The 21,684-nt window shown below is 45.2% G+C and overlaps 1 protein-coding gene and 1 long non-coding RNA gene across 5 annotated transcripts in view; one reads left to right on the forward strand and one right to left on the reverse strand.

Moving 5' to 3' along the window:
* Positions 1-4,871, forward strand: part of GMIP (GEM interacting protein) — a 152,089-nt gene extending 147,218 nt beyond the window's left edge. For 3 of the 4 annotated variants that reach the window (XM_073622506.1, XM_073622508.1, XM_073622509.1), the window contains one exon: positions 3,743-4,871. In XM_073622506.1, the coding sequence (XP_073478607.1) occupies positions 3,743-3,909 (167 nt within the window). In that variant the 3' untranslated portion in view covers positions 3,910-4,871. The remainder of the gene's footprint in view (positions 1-3,742) is intronic. The other variant, XM_073622507.1, reaches the window with a different exon arrangement.
* Positions 4,872-9,192: 4,321 nt separating this feature from the next.
* On the reverse strand, positions 9,193-15,758 carry LOC141133247 (uncharacterized). Its single transcript, XR_012243029.1, has 3 exons — positions 15,481-15,758; positions 14,030-14,062; positions 9,193-10,090 (listed from the first exon to the last, which is right to left on the reverse strand). It is a non-coding gene; the product is annotated as an uncharacterized lncRNA (long non-coding RNA).
* Between the last annotated feature and the right edge of the window lie 5,926 nt (positions 15,759-21,684).

The following is a 21,684-nucleotide window of genomic DNA, read 5'->3' on the forward strand; positions in this document are numbered from 1 at the left end:
GGTCTGTGCAACGCGTTCCCAGAGACTGGGAGGTTACAAACTCCTGTTTCTGGACAACGTGTTGCTGAGGCTTCGGTCAGTCAAAGAAGGAGCGGTGGAGAAGGTGGCCGTCTGACCGATGCGTTCAGACAATTTTTTGGTCCGCAGCCCCAAGGTATGATCGGTTCCAGCAACCATCGCCAGCGTCTGTTTTACATGGTGCAGGAATACCTAGGGGCAAGATCAGACTTGGACACCTTTCCCACCGAAAATCCTCTGGGTTACTGGGTCTTGAGGATGGATCACTGGCCAGAGCTTGCACAGTATGCAATTGAGCTACTGGCCTGTCCTGCATCCAGCGTTCTTTCGGAACGCACATTCAGTGCTGCTGGAGGCGTGGTAACCGATCACAGGGTGCGTCTGTCCACCGACTCGGTCGATCGGCTGACCTTCATAAAAATGAATGAGTCTTGGATCACCACCAGCTACCAAACACCTGATGCTGATGTAACCGAATAATTTTTTTTGAAATCTCAGATCCCTTCAAAGACTGCCTATGCTGATGCTGAGTGACTATCCCTGAGTAATTATCCTCTTCCTCCTCAATCATCACGCTGATAGCTTGTAAGAACATTTTTGGTTCTGGGCGCCACCACCAGTGCCTAAGGCACAATTTTTCAGCCCCTGTTTAACAGGGGCGTGTAATTACAATTTTTGATGTAATACTTTGCAGCAGGGCTCGTTCCTGCATTCCAACTAGAGTGTCTGTGAGGGGTTGCAGTGTTGTGGCACCAGCACCAGTGCCTAAGGCCCAATTTTTCTGCCCCTGTCTAACAGGGGCGTGTAATTACAATTTTTGATGCAATACTTTGCAGCAGGGCTCGTTCCTGCGTTCCAACTAGAGTGTCTGTGAGGGGTTGCAGTGTTGTGGCACCAGCACCAGTGCCTAAGGCCCAATTTTTCTGCCCCTGTCTAACAGGGGCGTGTAATTACAATTTTTGATGCAATACTTTGCAGCAGGGCTCGTTCCTGCGTTCCAACTAGAGTGTCTGTGAGGGGTTGCAGTGTTGTGGCACCAGCACCAGTGCCTAAGGCCCAATTTTTCTGCCCCTGTCTAACAGGGGCGTGTAATTACAATTTTTGAAGCAATACTTTGCAGCAGGGCTCGTTCCTGCGTTCCAACTAGAGTGTCTGTGAGGGGTTGCAGTGTTGTGGCACCAGCACCAGTGCCTAAGGCCTAATTTTTCAGCTCCTGTTCAACAGGGGCATGTAATTACAATTCTTGATCTAATATTTCACAGCAGGGCCCTGTGAGGGCTTACAGTGTTGTGGCCACAGCAACACCTAAGGCCCAAATTTCTGCTGAGTATATAGGGCAGGACCCTACTTTCAAACATCTAACTTACAAACGACTCCTACTTGCAAACGGAAGGAGACAACAGGAAGTGAGATGAAATCTACCCCTAGGAAGGGAAATTCTCTCCTGTAAGAGATAATATGGGAAAACAATTTCTCCTTTCCACTGATGCTTTCCAATCCTTGTTCCACAAAAAAACCCAAATTTTCAAAAAACATTTTTCATTGGGACAAAAAAGTGAGGTGAAATCTTCTGAAGAGGAGGAAAGACAGCAAAACAAATGTCACAGGGGTGATAACCCTTCCCTATGTTTTCCAAAAAGCTTAGAAAAGATTTTTTGGCTGGAGCTAAACACGTTAAAAATGTTCAAAATTACAAACAGATTCTACTTAACAACAAACCTACAGTCCCTGTCTTGTTTGCACCGCCTGTATACTGCTGTTCAGAGTATATAGGGCCTGGTGGCCCCACACCTTTCCTTATTTTAATTTGGGTGCGGGGTTCCCCTTAATATCCATACAAGACCCAAAGGGCCTGGTAATGGACTGGGGGGTACCCATGCCGTTTGTCTCACTGATTTTCATCCATATTGCCATGACCCGACATGACATTAAACCCGCAAGCAGTTTTAAATGAGATTTTTTCCTTTAAAAATGACATTTGGTGCAGGGACTGTTCTAAACATGGGAAACACGCGTCACTTTACAGGCATACTATAGACACCCCCCAGGTACGATATTTAAAGGAATATTTCACTTTTTTTTTTTTACTTTAAGCATCATTAAAATCACTGCTCCCGAAAAAACGGCCGTTTTTAAAAGTTTTTTTTGCATTGATACATGTCCCCTGGGGTAGGACCCGGGTCCCCAAACCCTTTTTAGGACAATACCATGCAAATTAGCCTTTAAAATGAGCACTTTTGATTTCGAACGTTCGAGTCCCATAGACGTCAATGGGGTTCTAACGTTCGTGCGAACTTTCGGTCCGTTCGCGGGTTCTGGTGCGAACCGAACCGGGGGGTGTTCGGCTCATCCCTACTTGTGAATTAACTTAAGGCAGTTGGCACCACAGTCATCAAACAAACCATTGGTAACACAATACGCCGCCATGCATTGAAATCCTGCAGTGGCTGCAAGGTCCCCCTCCTCAAGAAGGCACATGTACAGGCCCATTTGTCAATGAACATCTAAATGATTCAGAGAAGGATTGGGAGAAAGTGATGTGGTCAGATGAGACCAAAATTTAGCTCTTTGACATTAACTCGACTCACTGTGTTGGGAGGAAGAAGAATACAGGCTATGGCTTTAAGGTCATCATCCCTACAGTCAAGCACGGAGGCAGAAACATTATGCTTTGGGGCTGTTTCTCTGCTAAAGTTACAGGCCAACTTTGCCGCATTGAGGGGCCAATGGACGGGGCCATGTATTGTAAAATCTTGGATGAGAACCTTCTTCTCTCAGCCAGATCACTGAAGATGGGTCATGGATTGGTCTTTCAGCATGACAATGACCCAAAACATACCACCAAGATAACAAAGGAGTGGCTCAAGAAGAAGCACATTAAGGTCATGGAGTGGACCAGCCAGTCTCCAGACCTTAAACCTATAGAAAATGTATGGGGGAAGCTGAAACTTCGAGTTGCTAAGCGACAGCCAATAAACCTTAAGGAGTTAGAGAAGATCTGTAAAGAAGAGTGGACCAAAACCCTTCCTGAGATGTGTGCAAACCTGGTAACCAACTACAAGAAAAGTCTTACCTGTGTGCTTGCCAACAAGGGTTTATCCACCAAGTACTAACTCATTTTACTCACTGAACTGCAACTCAATTTGTAACATTTGTATCATGTGTTTTTTCTGGATTTTTGGTTGATATTCTGTCTCGTTTAAAATACACCTATGATAAAAAAAAAAAAATTATAGACTCTACATTACTTTGCAAGTGGGCAAACTCACAAAAATATATATGTGTATGTATGTATGTATTTGTATATATATATATATACACATATATATATATATATATATATATATATATATATATATATATATATATATATGTATGTATATATATATATATATATATATATATATATGTATATATATATATATATATATATATATATATATATACACACACATACATACACACATCTTGCAATAACTGAGCTGATTTCTACAATCTTCTTTTGTATGAATCAGAAAATAGAGGTTGTCTAGATTAATTGAAGTAGTAGTCACCTTCAGCTGGACTTGTTCTGTAAAGTTGGCTTGCTCCTTTCTGTTAGGAACATGTCCAGTTGAAAGTGACAACTACTATTAGTTATTCCAAAACCTGAATAAATTAGAACCTTTCCAGACAATCATCAGGAAAATAACTAATTTCTGATTACCGTTGCCTCTCTTTCTAGATGTAGATGGGAAAATTGGTGATGGAGTCTCCCAGGAAGAAGAAGACTTAGACGCTTCAAATGCAACTTACTCCAGGGGTCACTTCAGCCGGCTACCAGTGAAATCAGCTCGAGGGGAACCAATTCGGAGGTCTGATAGTGAAGGTGGCAATCAGCAGAATGACTGAGCTCTGTATTAAAAAAGACCAGTAGCTAATCAAGTGTTATGTAAAAGCTAGAAATGAAGAACACCTAGGATCTAGAACAGGCCAATCTGAAATTTTTACATGACATTGGAAATAATGAGAACTTTGGCCTAAATTTCCTCCAAAGTGCCAGTGAATGGAGGAATTCACAGAAGCGTTCTAGAACAAATTTTATTTTTTGCCGCTGATCATCAAATATTATAAAAAAAATGTGGACTTATTTATTTGTGAAAATGTTGGATCTTCTTGGCATCTCGAAGGCCAGTACTGGTGTTGCCAAAGGTCAACAGTGCTTTGTGAACCTGGAAAACAACTGTAGGTTTATAAAACAGATAATAATGAGATTAACATTAGTGAATGCAAAGTGAATGCTTACAGAAGACACTATCGGAAGAATCTCATTTATATGGATGCCTGTGGTTGGGCTTATGATGAAGAAGACCATTAGGTAACAGTGATTGGCTCGTACACACTCCTAAATATAGTAGGAATTGTCCTGATTTTACTGGGACAGTCCTAATTTGCCACTGGAAAAACATATTTAAAAAATACTTTTTGACTTTTCCTGCTTTATTTACATAAATCAGAAAATGCATTTTAATATGTCTGGGTACATTTTCATTGTAAAATGACAAGATGGGAATCCCTAAGAACAGATGTGTTCAGAATGTTATCATTCTAAAAATCATTGTAACATGTGGTGGTATGGAACAGTCCAGTGGCTGCCAGTGCTCAATATTTAAAGGGGGCGGGGGGGCGGCAAACAAACCTGCCCCCCTCACTTGCACTAATGCGATGGCAAGCATTTTAGGTTTGTTAGTGAAATATCAAACATCAATAAAATGGTGAAAGCATTGCATTTTACAAGCTGTTACTTAAAACTGAAATCTAGGTAGTTATAAAATACACAGAGTAATACAGCTCTGTGTTCATTAGTACATAAATGTATTTTTTTAATGTGACTAATGTAAGTATCTGAATTTGATATGGTATCAGCTCCTATACAGCAGAACTCAGACTAAAAAACAGAGGGGTTGGACTGGGAGTCAATTTGGTGTGCTTCATGTAAATGTGCTGATGAGGAACATGGAGGTAAGAGAAGAGAGCAAAGTGAGTAGTGCCGCGTACACACGGTCGGACTTTCTATCCTACTTGGTCCGGCACACTTTCCGACGGACTTTGTCCGCCAGGTGCGCCGGACTTTAAAACGGACGGACTTGCCCACACACGACCGGACTTTCCGGCGGGCTAAGTCCGCCCGTCTTTCCGACGGACTTTCGCCGGAGTTACGGCGGACTTTCAGAATGAACGGACTTGCCCACACACGGACAAGTCCGTTCATTTTGAACGTGACTCAGGTGCGACGGGACTAGAAAAGGATGTCAATCTTGCCGCTTTTATCGGCGAGATTGACACCTTGCGAGCCCCGTCGCGGGGCATACCAGGCCCTTAGGTCTGGTATGGATTATAAAGGGAACCCCCTACGCCGAAAAAACGGCGTGGGGTCCCCCCTAAAATCCATACCAGACCCCGATCCGAGCACGCAGCCTGGCCGGTCAGGAAAGGGGGTGGGGACGAGCGAGCGCCCCCCCCTCCTGAACCGTACCAGGCCGCATGCCCTCAACATGGGGGGTGGGTGCTTTGGGGGAGGGGGGCGCCCTGCGGGGCCCCCCACCCCAAAGCACCTTGTCCCCATGTTGATGAGGACAAGGGCCTCTTCCCGACAACCCTGGCCGTTGGTTGTCGGGGTCTGCGGGCGGGGGCTTATCGGAATCTGGGAGCCCCTTTAATAAGGGGGCCCCCAGATCCCGGCCCCCCACCCTATGTGAATGAGTATGGGGTACATGGTACCCCTACCCATTCACCTAGGGAAAAAGTGTAAGTAATAAAACACACTACACAGGTTTTTAAAATATTTTATTAAACAGCTCCGGGGGGGGATCTTCCTCCGGCTTCGCTTCATCTTCTCCCGGCGTCCGGTTGGTTCTTCTCCCGGTGTTCCAGTTCTTCGGCCGGCTCCTCTGCTGTCTTCAGGTAGCTCTCTTGCCAGCAGAGGTCCGGACTCCTGGGCTTCTGGGCTTCTGGGCTTCTTCTCTTCTCTTCTCTTCTCTTCTCTTCTCTTCTCTTCTCCAGATGTTGACACGACGCTCTCTCCGGCTGGACTGCTCTCCGAGGGCTGCGTTGTGACTTATATAGGTGGAGACCCCGCCCCCTTTTGAGGTCACAGTCCCTGGGCATGCTGGGACTGTGACGTTTTAGGGGGCGTGGTCACTGGGTGATGTTGACCACGCCCCCTAAAACGTCACAGTCCCAGCATGCCCAGGGACTGTGACATCAAAAGGGGGCGGGGTCTCCGCCTATATAAGTCACAACGCAGCCCTCGGAGAGCAGTCCAGCCGGAGAGAGCGTCGTGTCAACATCTGGAGAAGAGAAGAGAAGCCCAGAAGCCCAGAAGCCCAGGAGTCCGGACCTCTGCTGGCAAGAGAGCTACCTGAAGACAGCAGAGGAGCCGGCCGAAGAACTGGAACACCGGGAGAAGAACCAACCGGACGCCGGGAGAAGATGAAGCGGAGGGACCCCCGAAGCCGGAGGAAGATCCCCCCCGGAGCTGTTTAATAAAATATTTTAAAAACCTGTGTAGTGTGTTTTATTACTTACACTTTTTCCCTAGGTGAATGGGTAGGGGTACCATGTACCCCATACTCATTCACATAGGGTGGGGGGCCGGGATCTGGGGGCCCCCTTATTAAAGGGGCTCCCAGATTCCGATAAGCCCCCGCCCGCAGACCCCGACAACCAACGGCCAGGGTTGTCAGGAAGAGGCCCTTGTCCTCATCAACATGGGGACAAGGTGCTTTGGGGTGGGGGGCCCCGCAGGGCGCCCCCCTCCCCCAAAGCACCCACCCCCCATGTTGAGGGCATGCGGCCTGGTACGGTTCAGGAGGGGGGGGGCGCTCGCTCGTCCCCACCCCCTTTCCTGACCGGCCAGGCTGCGTGCTCGGATCGGGGTCTGGTATGGATTTTAGGGGGGACCCCACACCGTCTTTTCGGCGTAGGGGGTTCCCTTTATAATCCATACCAGACCTAAGGGCCTGGTATGCCCCGCGCTCGCCGCAATAGGAAAATGTGTTTTTCCTATTGCAGCGAGCGCGAGATGCAATACCCTGCCCTCGAGTCGTATCTGGTCCGTCGGACCAGCATACACACGAGCGGGCTTTCCGTCGGACCAGCACACACACGAGCGGACTTTCCGCCCGAAACTGAGTCCGGCGGAAAGATTTAAAACTTTCTTCAAATCTAGGTCCGGCGGGCTTTTGGGAAAAAGTCCGCCGGAAAAGTCCGCCGGCGCCTACACACGGGCGGATTGTCCGGCACACTCTGGTCCGCCGGACCAAGTATGCCGGAAAGTCCGACCGTGTGTACGCGGCATAGGAAGACCTCATTAGTCTGCTTCTGCTCTTTCATTGTCTAGTCAGCAGGCGGCAGGTAGAAAAAAAGGATACCAGTGCATTCCTTTTAAGATAAAGCTGGCAACACACTAGCAGATTTTTGAGAGAACATTCATTTGAATGTTCTTATGAAAATTCTCAGTACACTTGATGAATGTCCTTTGAAAGTACTTCAGAATTTTGTTTGCTTTTTACATTTGCGAATGAATGGACTCTCCCATACAAAAAAACACATACACTGTTAGAAATTTGTTTGTTCAAGAAAAAGTTCTAATCCTGCTGCTCCTTTGACTTTTCTTCTCATTGCGGTGAAAGACAAGTGCCGATTTGTCCCCATGAATGATTATAAAATCGAAAGAACATTCTTAAAACTAAAAATTTCCCCCAAAAATTCCACTAGTGTATGGCCACCTTAAGGAAACTTTCCTACAAAGTTTCCTTACCCTTTTGCCACCAACCCCCTGAACAGGTGTAGCCCAACCGCCACTTTGTTGTACTGAATCTCACTCCGAGACCCACGGTATAGTCCCTTGGTCCTTGATCTAATGTCTGTGTATGTGATGTACAGACCTGTAGAGTTGAACCGGGTGGATTGATAGTCTATTGAGACGAACTGCCCGTGTATGGACATTAAATGAACACAATACCTTGATTAGGTAAGTAGAGCTATTTTGGGGGGCTAAACCTGCTTGTGGGAACTTTGTGGGAAAGTTTCCTACCCTTTAAATGGAAGTGGTGTTAACCACCAGGCTATGCTGCATGTCAAGGATATGTAAATCTCAGGACTAGATGGACAAAAATACAAATTCTTTGGCAGGTAAAAAAACTGCTATTTAGCTATTTTTTTGGAGTCTAATTGTATTGCAGAAGAACATTTAAGGTATGTGTGTTCCTGGAAGAACCCTGGAAGAATTATAATATGTGTGGAAAGCTTTGCGCTCCCTTGGAATGAGTCTGTTCTCTTCTCTATGTCCATGTTTCAGTAGAGGGACAGTGTAGTCATATCTTAGCAGCTGAGAACAAATTACTATTATTTCCAACAACTTCTTCTTATTCCTCACTCTAGTTGGGAGAAATAATGTTGTGTTAATCATGGCCAGCTCCTACTGCAAGAGAAAAATGGCTCCAGATACAATCATGAATTTTGTTACACATTTATAAAGAATGTGGCATGCAATTGATGAACCTCCAGTGATGTCACATGACATGCATCCAGGAAATCTGTTGGTTGGCCTTTGCACTGAATTTGCATTTAATGCGTTTTACAGCTCTCTGTACCCCTCTGTACCCAGCGTTCTTCTGCCTGTCTTGAGAGCCACAAAAAATACTGCTGTATATACATACACTCAATGTTACAGACAACTGAGATGGTGAAAACGCATAAATAGGAGATGTTTAGGAGTCATGAGTACATATATTGAAAAAGTTGCTTAGCTGCCCCGCTGTGTAATGAAGATGAGGCGAGGGGTAGATGTTTGTATTTAAAATCAGGACAGAAGCTTAGAGTGACAACACTGCTCCTTTTGAAAGAACACATTCCCAGCATCGCTTTACAAATGCGGATTAGCTGTGCTATCTGCTAAATAAACTAAATTCTGCAATGCTAATAATAATATACTGGAAACCACATTGGCACAGTGAAAAACGTATGTGAAAAAATATATGTATATATAAATTATAAGTCTGTTTAAAATGTGCATAAATGAAAACAACAGCCCCCAATCAACATCCACCTGTTGTAGTGTGTAATGAGGAGTGTCTAAAAAAACTCTATATTCACCACATGGACCATCACCAGTAAATAAATGGCCTCTTACCAGAATCTTTGGACTCTATTATGGAGTCAGATAGGCCTGCAAATAATATCCTAGTATTCGGTAATGAGACCCAGATATTTACATCTAATCCTCATGATATCTCTGGTTCCTCAGGAATATAATGGATACATATGGCCACGATGGTAGTGCAAGACTCCTCATAGATTCAAAACAGATAAACCCACATAGTGGCAATCCATAAAACACATTTATTAAAAGTATAATGCAAAGCTACTCACATGTAGATCATAAAAACAGTGCTGTGTATACAAAACATAGTAGTAAACAATTCCAAGTATTCCAGAAACTGCATGCAAGCGTGGCAATGTCACATGCATTAGCTCTTTCCAATACGTTTCGTCATAATTGACGTCATCTGTAGCAATACCATGCAGGCTGTTACACTCTAGTGCAGGGGTCTCAAACTGGCGGCCCTCCAGCTGTGAAACTACAAGTCCCATGAGGCATTGCGAGGCTGACAGTTACAAGCAGGACACCCACAGGCAGAGGCATGATGGGACTTGGAGTTTTGCAACAGCTGGAGGGCCGCCAGTTTGAGACCCCTGCTCTAGTGTAACAGGACAATCCACAGGATCTAAAGTATAAACCCTCCTATACTGTTGATCTTATCACTGCGCCATTAATGGATGAGTAAAATAAATGAGGGAATATCTAGCTGACACTTTAAATAAACAGTATATAATAATAAATCTACCACAACATTTATATATACTGTAAATAGTGGCACTATAACAAACTAGTGAAAGGCGTACAAAAACCTTATGCCACGTACACACGGGCAGACTTTTCGACCAGACTGGTCCGGCGGTCTATCCGATGGACTTCCGACGGACTTTCCTAACGAACGGACTTGTCTTCACACGATCACGCCAAAGTCTGACGGATTCGATATAGAAAAAAAGAAAATAGAGATTTTTCTTGAAAACAAAATAATTTGATTGACAAAATGTTAAATCCAGGTTCATCGGGGGGGGGGGGGGAGGAACAGAGGAAGGTGTATATGAAGATATTACACTAGGGTGACAACACTGCTCCTTAAAGAGGAACTTTACCCAAAAGGTGAACCCCCCCCTTTCGTCCGCAGCCTTCTGGGGCACATCATAGGTCCCAGAAGCCTGCGAGACTATTCACAAAGTGCAGCGCGTCTCGGGCATGTGTAATGGGAAGTCTTGCAGCTTCACTGCCGGTCTCCCTTAGTTATGATGCCAATGCTAGGGACCCAAAACGCAGTAAAGAACCATGTCGGGTGAGGACAGTGCTGGACCCCTGGACAGGTAAGTGTCCTTACATTAAAAGTCAGCAGCTACAGTATTTGTAGCTGCTGATTTTTTTTTGGGGGGGGGAGACTGGAACTTCTCTTGTTGTATTCACATCTATGCCCTGTGCTAGCATACATGGAAAGGCGGGTGTTGTCTGTCGGTGCACTGTAGTGCCATTCACTCTTAATGCTACCCCAATGCACCTTGCCAACGCACATGTGTTGCACTGCACTGCAATGCATAGTAATGCCATGCATTGTGGTGCACTGCTTGAGAACAAGAAGTATCCACACCTTTGATCTGCAGAGATGGGCCATTCAAATGATGGGATGTCATAATGCAATGTGTAAAAACAAAATAAGTTGGGGTGAATGGCGCTACCTTCCTAGCTGTCACGTGGGGGTGAGTAAAAACAAGTGTATATAAATGAATATAACTGCCTATAGGCCAAGGAAAAACATATTAGCCCCAATAATGCAAGCAGCATACAGTCATATCAGTATAAGTGACATAAAAGCAAACAATAATATTAAAAACCTAGTGGGCCTATACGTGTGCAAAATGAAGTATAGATAAGTTGGTGAGATAAATCGAAGTGATGTAATTCACAATATTAAAGCCTGAAGTCATCAAAAGCTTTCATAATAATAATCTCAGAAAAATGTATGTAACACAAAAAATATATAAAAAAAACACAAATCCCAGATGTAGCAAAGTCCCAAATTGATATGGAAAACCATAAAATACTGTGATAAAAAAGAAAAAAGAAATATACTAGTGCAAAAAGAGTTTATATGTGAAGCTCCAAAATGGCCATATGTCCAAAAACATTCAAGTGACTCTTGTGTTTCCCCTGATGGGTCCCCACTCACCAGCTCCCTGTACCCCTACAGGGGTAAAAGGCATGTAGGGTAACTTTGGATGATGTCCCTTGGTGGCTCCACTCGTGGTCCTTCTCCAGCTTGTGGTGATCTGTAGGACCTCTGCAGTTCTGTCCACCCCGTCAGGGCATCCGGAGGGGTTTCACCGATCACTTGTTCCAAACAGCTTGTCAGGGATGGGTCAAGATATAAGTGGGAGTAATACTCATCATAAGTATATATTCCTGGCAGTTCTACTGCATCCCACAGGCTCCTCACACGATCCGGGTAGCTGGGAGAGGTTCTGGTGTGATGTTGTGCTGAATAGCTGTACATTCAGGCTACAGGGAGCTGGTGAGTGGAGACCCATCAGAGGGAGCACATGAGTCACCTGTATTTTGCTGAACACAAGAGTAACTTGAATGTTTTTGGCCATTTGGCCATTTTGGAGCTTCATATATAAACTCTTTTTGCACTAGTATATTTCTTTTTCTTTATTCTTTTTTATCACTGTATTTTATGGCTTTTCCATATCAATTTTGGACTTTGCTACATCAGGGATTTGTGTTTTTTTTTATATATAATTTTTTGCATGTTACATACATTTTTCTGAGATTATTTTTATGAAAGCTTTTGATGACTTCAGGCTTTAATATTGTGAATTACATCACTTTGATTTATCTCACCAACTTATCTATACTTCATTTTGCACACGTATAGGCCCACTAGGTTTTTAATATTATTGTTTGCTTTTATGTCACTTATATTGATATGACTGTATGCTCCTTGCATTATTGGGGATAATATCTTTTTCCTTGGCCTATAGGCAGCTATATTCATTTATATACACTTATTTTTACTCACCCCCACGTGACAGCTAGGAAGGTAGCGCCATTCACCCCAACTTGTTTTGTTTTTATTCTTTGTAAGTTTGTGCTGGGACGAGAGAGATTCCACCGCACAGGTAGATCCAGACCGGAATAAATGAATCCTTTACCTCCAGGAAAGAAGAGCCCCAGGTGCTGGCTAATGCTGAAGCAGGCAGGAAATGTACGAAAAGTTCTGGACAGTCACACACCGAGAGAAATTTCAAGTGTCTTCGTTATAGAAACTGGATCATGAAGTACACAAGAGACCACAGCAAGAAAGTAAAGGAAAACATCTGACGCATTTCACACTTATGCTAGGTGCTTACTCATGAGTTAGCACTTAGCATAAGTGTGAAACGCGTCAGCTGTTTTCCTGTACTTTCTTGCGGTGGTGTCTTGTGTACTTCATGATCCAGTTTCTGTAATAAAGACACTTGAAATTTCTCCCGGTGTGTGGCTGTCCAGAACTTTTCGTACATTTCCTGCTATGTTCCTGCTGGTAACTGAATAGGGGAGGCTGCAACCTTATACTATCCTGAGCGCGGAGCTTAACTCTACTCTATAATGCAATGTGTGTACAAACACACATCAATGTACATAGATGTGAAAGCACACGTAGTACATAGATGTGAACCTAAGCTAACAGATAAAGTGCAGAGTGTTGGTATTGTTACCCTAGGTCAGTGATGGCAAACCTTGGCACCCCAGATGTTTTGGAACTACGTTTCCCATGATGCTCATGCACTCTGCAGTGTAGTTGAGCATCATGGGAAATGTAGTTCCAAAACATCTGGGGTGCCAAGGTTCACCATCACTGCCCTAGGTCTACGACATGGAGTGTTACTGGCAGACCACCAGGTGAAAATAAAGAAAAAAATCCTTAAAAAAAAATGAATACAGATACCACCACTAAGAACTGTTAACCTGTATTATATTAAATGTTTGTTCTTTGGCTTTAAAAACACTTTAAGGACTTGTTCACATACCAGCACTCCACTGCAGTTCGCAGCACCTGAACCCCACAATGCTGCCCATTTACACCATGTAACCGGGCAGCCTTGATCTTTGTCAGAATAGCCAAGGTTTAGATCTCAATGGTTACCCAAGGTGCACTCTGATGGATCATTGACTGCATTTGTTTTCTTTAGGACTAAACCCTTATATACACTAAGGGACCATTTACATTTGTACACTGTGTTAATGCACTTGTGTTAACGTGTGTTTTTGATGTGCGCTAACGTCCATTAAAGTTATCGAGTTTCCAACGCATCAAATACAAGACGTTCCAATTTTTCTCTCCAACATGCTATGGTGTGCTGTCATGTGTTGCAGTGTCTTGCAATGCCTGTGCATTGCCTTATTGTGTTGGGGTGTTATTCAATATAAATGACACTGCAACACGTCAATACATGTAGAATAATTTGCCTTGCATTGTGGTTACGCACACGTTAACACAAGCGTAGATGTTAATCGTCCCTAAACCTTCTTTTAAACCTCCATGGTGCTGTCTACCCTGAACTCATAATAAAGCTCAGTTGTACAGCAATGCGGGTATAAAATAGATTTAGTGCACATTAAGGCTTAGAAACATTTTAGTATAAACTGCTTCCAGGTTAAAAAAAAACTCATCTTGAAAAAATATTGTTGTCATAAATTATAATTTTGTATTTTAATGCCCTTGTGTTAAAATGTCTAATTTGTAAAAAAAACAAACAAAAAAAAAAGAACAAAAAAACAAAAAACAATGTATATGTGGTGTATTGTAAAAAAATAAAATAAATGTATGGATCATTTTTTTCTTTATTTTTTTTTTAATATATAACTTACCACTCTTGAATGGCCGCTCGAGAAAAACAAATACTGAAATGAAACAGAGATTTAGAGAGTGGTTTACCAGTTGGCAAAAGATTTGTAAAGTAAAGCACATACTCCATTGATCTGCAGTCTGCAAGGGCCATTGCTCCAGAGCTTTGTAAATAAGGGGAAGCTCTGCTGACTTCCATCATCCAATCACGTACAGTAAAAAATGCTGTTATTTTATTTTTCTTGCATGTGATTGCGTATTCTTTGCAAAGTGAAGCTTCACCTTATTTACTAAGCTCTAGCGCAAATCCCCTTTCACAGTGCAATTGCACTTGCAAAGTGCACAGTCTATTTGCCTTTAGCAAATCCACCCTATTGCCTTCTGGTGCTATGCAATTCATGTGAAGTTGCGTTGGGATAGTACATTGGGTGCCATTGAAATTTTTTTTTCACTACAGCGCACTATATACGTAACATGTGTGGTTGTGGCAATGGGCATGTTAACAAGCATGATCCTGCAATATGCCGCAATAGAGAGGAGGGAATGGAAAGTATCATTTTCATATCCACTATCGCTAACTTTTCTAGCTAATACAATCTATAAAAAAAGTGTAAAAAAAAAGTGTTATAAGTATGAACATCCATAGATAAGAACAAATGAAAAAGCAAACAAAGCTTATCATCCAAAATGAAAATACAGTAAAACCTTGGATTGTGAGCATAATTCATTCCGGAAACATGCTTGTAATCCAAAGCACTTGTATATCAAAGTGAATTTTCCCATAAGAAATAATGGAAACTCAAATGATTCATTCCACAACCATTTATTCATAGGTCCTTCAGTTTATAGTCCATATAAAAAGATTATAGCAATGTTACCAGGTTGTGTAACCATAAAATGTCCATCCACAAATGGAAGCCTCCACAAGGGGATTAGAATCAAAATCCAGCAGGAGCTACAGAGTACAAAAGAGAAGAGAGGCGCCTCTAAATGTAGCAATATGGTTACATTTAATGAAGGTACAACATTTAGCAACCATATGAGTTGCTAAATGTTGTACCTTCATTAAATGTAACCATATTGCTACACTTAGAGACACCTCTCTTCTCTTTTATACTCAGTTGTGACGTGACGCTACTTGTATATCAAGACATCGCTTGTATATCAAGTCGAAATTTATTAATTTTGCTTGTCTTGCAAAACGCTCTCAAACCAAGCTACTCTCAAACTAAGGTTTTACTGTACTTTGTAAACCCTCAGAAATACAATAAAAAAAAAACGTTATATACAAAATACTTGCAAAGACATGTAGCCACTAGATGGCAGCATGTGATGGTACAAAATCAACTATGAGAATTTTTCATGTCATCTGTGGTTGTCTGTACTGCATCCACAGTCAAAACAGAGTTAAATAATCTCTTAAAGCAGAACTCCGGGCAAATTAATTTTTTTGTCCATGTTGCTGATCTCCTACCTTCACCAAGTATGTCACCCATGTTCTTCTGAGCTCTGTAGTTCCTCTGTAATAGGTTGCTGAACTTGCTGAAAAACCGTTATTTCCTGGTGACTTCCTGTTTGTAAGGCCGCTGGCTGCTAGTCCTCCCGTATCCATAGCCAGCGGTCGGACACTCCCAGTTGTAGTCCTCTGAAAGCCAAGCAGGAGGAAGCAGACATGTAGTGGGCGGAAGGGGTCTCATGGACCCCGGTCTGTGCCGCCCATGGAGGAGGTGTCCTCCTTCTCCTCTCTCCTCCCTCCTCAGCTCTTGCCAGTCACAGCCCCTCCACTCCGTCCCCCCCCCGCCCACCATCTCTGTGCAGAGCGGGATTATTATCAGAAATCACTTGTATGACACATTGGGATCTCCTGCTGTGTCAGGTATTGTATATGAGAACACCAATAGCTGATGTACCGCTTTCCGCCGGTACAGTGCGCTGTCAATCACAATATCGGCGGGAGGTGGACATCAGCGATCAGTGTTCTCATATACAATACCTGACACAGCGGGAGATCCCAGTGTGTGTCATACAAGTGATTTCTGATAATAATCCCTGATCTACACTGGTGGTCCCTGACATTCGGCGCTGGTGGTCCCTGACATTTGGCGCTGGTGGTCCCTGACATTCGGTGCTGGTGGTCCCTGACATTCGGCGCTGGTGGTCCCTGATATTTGGCGCTGGTGGTCCCTGACATTCTGTGCTGGTGGTCCCTGACATTCGGCGCTGGTGGTCCCTGACATTCGGCACTGGTGGTCCCTGACATTCGGCACTGGTGGTCCCTGACATTCGGCGCTGGTGGTACCTGACATTCGGCGCTGATGGTACCTGACATTTGGCGCTGGTGGTCCCTGACATTCGGCACTGGTGGTCCCTGACATTCGGCACTGGTGGTCCCTGACATTCGGCACTGGTGGTCCCTGACATTTGGCGCTGGTGGTCCCTGACATTCGGCACTGGTGGTCCCTGACATTTGGCGCTGGTGATCCCTGACATTCGGCACTGGTGGTCCCTGACATTTGGCGCTGGTGGTCCCTGACATTCGGTGCTGGTGGTCCCTGACATTCGGCGCTGGTGGTCCCTGATATTTGGCGCTGGTGGTCCCTGACATTCTGTGCTGGTGGTCCCTGACATTCGGCACTGGTGGTCCCTGACATTCGGCACTGGTGGTCCCTGACATTCGGCACTGGTGGTCCCTGACATTCGGCGCTGATGGTACCTGACATTTGGCGCTGGTGGTCCCTGACATTCGGCACTGGTGGTCCCTGACATTCGGCACTGGTGGTCCCTGACATTCGGCACTGGTGGTCCCTGACATTTGGCGCTGGTGGTCCCTGACATTCGGCACTGGTGGTCCCTGACATTTGGCGCTGGTGATCCCTGACATTCGGCACTGATGGTCCCTGACAATTGGCGCTGGTGATCCCTGACATTCGGCACTGGTGGACACTGACACGTTGCACTGGTTTGCATTTATATTTAATGCATTAAATTAATATTATATTAATATGCATGTATATTAAAAGGCTTTGCATTTATTAGGCTGTAACCTATCATACCGTATGTTACTGGGTAGCATGGATTGCTGGCTGCAGAATGAGGGGTGTGATTTATGTTGAAATGGGCGAGTTCACATTTTCATACAAGCCTAGTGTACCTCCCACATTCACTCTAATCCCAAGGATTCATGGGAAATGTAGGCTGATTACAGTTAGAGAGAGAGAAGAGGATATGATGAAATCACTGTTCTAAGAGATCCTCCCTGCCAGAATACAGGCTGCATTTTTTGAATCACAGAGCTGACAGCCTGAAAATTCAATCAGACATATCACTTAAACGGTAAGAAATTTCCCAAATGTAATAACTGTTTAGTGTTTTGTTTGGGGAATGTACTAATGGGGATTTTTTGAAAATCCTGGAGTTCTGCTTTAATGAATCTACTGGTATTCACAAATGCAATGTAAAAGGCAGACTGGTGTAACCTAAAGCAGATCCCAATCACCATTCTGTATCTGCCCTAAAGACTCATTCAAGCACATGATAACACAACGCTTTTCCATGCATTAAAGATGAATTCCATTCGTATTCCATAGCTGGCCGATCCCTGTGGAACCCAAGAATAAAAGGAAAAGGGGGGAAAACAGTTTTAAGCCCCCCTTCTCTCGTGGGATTGCCTCAGCGGGGTTTTTAGTATCCCCCTCAGGTTTAAAATTGGTTTAAAAACTAACTGCACAATGAAGGTATGACATGTTTGTTATTTAAAAAAACAAACCTTTACAATCACTTTAAGGGGTTAAAACAGGTGGTCAGGAGGCAACATATTGCCTCTTTACCGGCTGTCAAATGCCTCTGAAAAGTGATCTGAGCATGGATCGCTTTTCAGAGGAAAAGCATTTTGTTGCTGGTACTTTGAACGAGCAAGAAAAAAAAAAATCAGTCCTGATTGTACACATATAGGGTGTCAGGATTAAACATGCATACATAAAATGTGCATACATACATCTAAACAGTGGCGGCTGGTGCTCAAAATTTTTTGGGGGGCGCAAACATTTTTTGAAAAAAAATCATCAAATGCAGCCACTGTGCCCATCAAACGCTGCCACTGTGCCATCAATTGCAGCCACTGTGCCATCAATTGCAGCCACTGTGCCCATCAAACGCTGCCACTGTGCCATCAAACGCTGCCACTGTGCCACTTAAATGCTGCCAGTGTGCCATCAAACACAGCCACTGTGCCATCAATTGCATCCACTGTGCCAAACGCTGCCACTATGCCCATCAAACGCAGCCACTGTGCCCATCAAACGCTGCCAGTGTGCCCATCAAACGCTGCCAGTGTGCCCATCAAATGCTGCCACTGTGCCCAGTAAATGCTGCCAGTGTGCCCATCAAATGCTGCCACTGTGCCATCAAACGCTGCCACTGTGCCCATTAAATGCTGCCAGTGTTCCATCAAATGCAGCCACTGGGCCATCAATTGCAGCCACTGTGCCAAACGCTGCCACTGTGCCCATCAAACGCAGCCAGTGTGCCCATCAAAAGCTGCCAGTGTGCCCATCAAAAGCTGCCCGTGTGCCCATTAAATGCTCCCAATGTGCCCTTGAATGCCCCCAGTGTGACCCCCGACCGCTCACCGGCACTTACCCTGTCTTGGTGGGGCAGCGGGTGACTGCGAAGAGTGGGGTCCTCCATGCGTCTCCTGCTGTCCTCATCTCCCGTCCTCTCCTCCTGATAGGCATCCAAAAGCGGCGCCTGTCGTTTCAGCCAATCAGGTGACGGGTAACAGACCCGAGCACCTGATTGGCGGAGAGGCAGTTTAGTGTTAGGAAAGCGAATAGTCATTTGCTTTTCTAAAATAGCTGAGTGGCCTGTGAGGTCACCTTTTTTGATGCCTATTAGAGCCTATGGCTCTAATCCGGTGCTTCAAAAACACCCAACCCCCCCCCCCCGCCGCTGTAATTCAGGTTCCCTGCGCCCAAAAAGGGGCTGGGCGCTTGAATAGGGGGTGGCAGCGGCGGCCATAGATGGATTCATGCAATGCATGAATCTATCTATTGGTGATAGAGGAGGTGGCAGGAGAGAGGGGGCGGCACCCGTGCGCCCTTAATGCATGGACCACCACTGCATCTAAACACACACATACACATAGATAAACACACACATAATATACACACACATATACTGTATATACACACACAAACACATATACATATATAAATACACACATAAACACATACACAAACACACATAAAAACACACATAAGAACACATACATACACACATACAGAAAGCCTTTTCAAAAACGGCAGTGCTTTACCTTACCTCTTCCAGCCGGGTACTGCACTGTAGGGGGAGACAAAGAGCACCGCACACACTGTGCTTTCACTTTAGATCAGTGTGACAAGCTCCCTGCACAGTGCCGATTACAGTTCGGCTGACGATCGGGGAGATCGATCTCAACTGCCCCGCTCCTATCAAGATAAACAGGGGGGCCCGCAAGGGCCCCCTGCAGTATGGGGCCCAGTCGCCATGGCGACCTCAGCGACCCCTATACTTCCGCCACTGGCCTCTGGAAAGGTCAGGTGACCACTGTATCTGGGCAGTTTAGGGGAATTTCTGTGTGAAATGTCAAATAAAAAGGGGGTTCTGGGCCCCAGAGGTTCAGTCAACTCAGTAGCAACAGCTGTGGTGTTCAGGGAGTCTCTCCTCAGAGCAAACAGCGCTACTAAGGCTGAAGAAGAAATCCCATCTGAGGCGCCTAATTGATAGAGCCGGAGAAGAAGCGGAGGAGAACTGGATCCGAACATGCATCAACCTACCTCAACTGCGGGTCAAGTCACAGCTGAAGTTCCCGGAGCCTTCGCCAGCAGGTCTGCCTTCACCGCAACAGCCACCACAGACACCGCTGCCGCCGCAGCCACTGCCATTGTTGCTACAGCCAGGGGCTCCATCAGGGCAGCCAAGGCTCTGGAAGAAGGTGAAGTCGGCGGTCAGCTCAAAGTGTCACTTCCCTTCCGGCCAGGGGGGCGGCGAAGAGGCGCCGCTACAGGAGCCAGCGTTACTCCCCCTCACTGCCCTGCACTGTCTCCTCCCGTAGCGCCGAGGGTCCCCCCGTAGCGCCGGGGATCCCCCCGACACAAGGATAGCACAACTGCAAGCAGAGTGGGGGAGTTAAACGCGAGAAGAAGGAGCCCAGCAAGAATAGCATGCTCGGGACTCAAGGTGCGCTGGAAGAGAGCGGATCCTGGCCGGCGTATCAAGCCCCTCTGGAGGTCGGGCAACAACCCCCAAGGAAGTCCGATCCCGGTGGTCTGCGCTTCAAGGGATCAACAGGCAGATGCTGCTGCTGTACCTGGCACTGGTGACTTTGCTCCGCAATTAATTAGATTATTTTCATCAGTTCTAGTCAGGACTGTTAGGGAATTAAATTAATTAGAGAGAGTTCAGAAGTTTACGTGGTTGTAAAGATAAATTCATATTCCCACGCTACTAAACAGAATGCCTATTTAACTGCTGCAAGCAACGAAAAGGTCAGTCCATAACCACAAGAAGAAACCAATATACAATAAATGGTGCTGCGCTGTTATGTAAAATAAATAACCAAAAATAGATTACTAAAAATAAATGTGACCGTGTGCTACATAATTGGACAAAACGCGTTCATAAGTAAACCCTTCATAAAGTGCTGAGTGCTAGAGGTAGCAGTGTGCACATGATACAATTCACATAGGTAAATTTAAATAATAGTCTTAAAGGTGTATGTAGCACTAACTCTCGGTGGAGCTGCTGGTTTAAGCGGGCTTGTTACCTTCACTCTTGACACCCCTGTTTCACCGGAACCGGGTCTAGGGTTCCGTTAAGTTTACCTCTGGACGATAAAAGCACCAACACTTGAGTACGTTTTCAATGCTTTATTGAACCAAGTAACAAAGGAAGTAGCAGGAAAGAGGCAGGAGGGAAACTGCAGGGAAGCTCAAATACCTTTCTTTAGGATTCTTGAGAACGTCCTTTAAAGTTGAATATTGTAATCGGATGCAATCCCCTTGTGGGACACAATCTTTGCTCACCTGGATAGGCCTCTCTCACTTGCCTAGCAGCCAGTACGTAGCACGAACAAAAGTCTCTGCCACAGACTTGAAATAAACCCGTACGATCCTCTGCCACAGGATGTATTCAATTTTGCGATGAATATCAGACACAGTACTTGGACCTCTAAGCCAACCCGGCAGTACTATGCTGTAGAACTACTTTAGGATACGTCCTCCAACCGAGTCACCAGGCCCCTCTACAGACCAGCACTCTGCATGATCCTTCCATGACGGGTCCTCCCCTGGGATCTTCTCGGTTGTCCAGCTTCTTCACTCTGGATAGACAGCTCAGGACCATTCCTCGGCTGCTGTGGTAGGCCCCGGACATGCTTGATGTTCGTTTTACAGCCACCTGCTGGCCCTCCTGGCCGACAGGTATGCGTTAGAGTGCTACCTCGTGGTCCTCCGTTCCGGAGGCCCCCGGAATGGAGGACCACGAGGTAGCACTCTAACGCATACCTGTCGGCCAGGAGGGCCAGCAGGTGGCTGTAAAACGAACCCCAAAACATGGCGTCTGTCCCATAAATACCCTCTCCCAGAATGCAACTCGGAGGACCACCTCCACCGAGTTGTCTCCGGGACAGAGGAGCACCCAT

This window comes from Aquarana catesbeiana, linkage group LG03 (genome assembly GCF_042186555.1).
Source record: "Aquarana catesbeiana isolate 2022-GZ linkage group LG03, ASM4218655v1, whole genome shotgun sequence".
In the NCBI taxonomy this organism is placed as follows: Eukaryota; Metazoa; Chordata; class Amphibia; order Anura; family Ranidae; genus Aquarana; species Aquarana catesbeiana.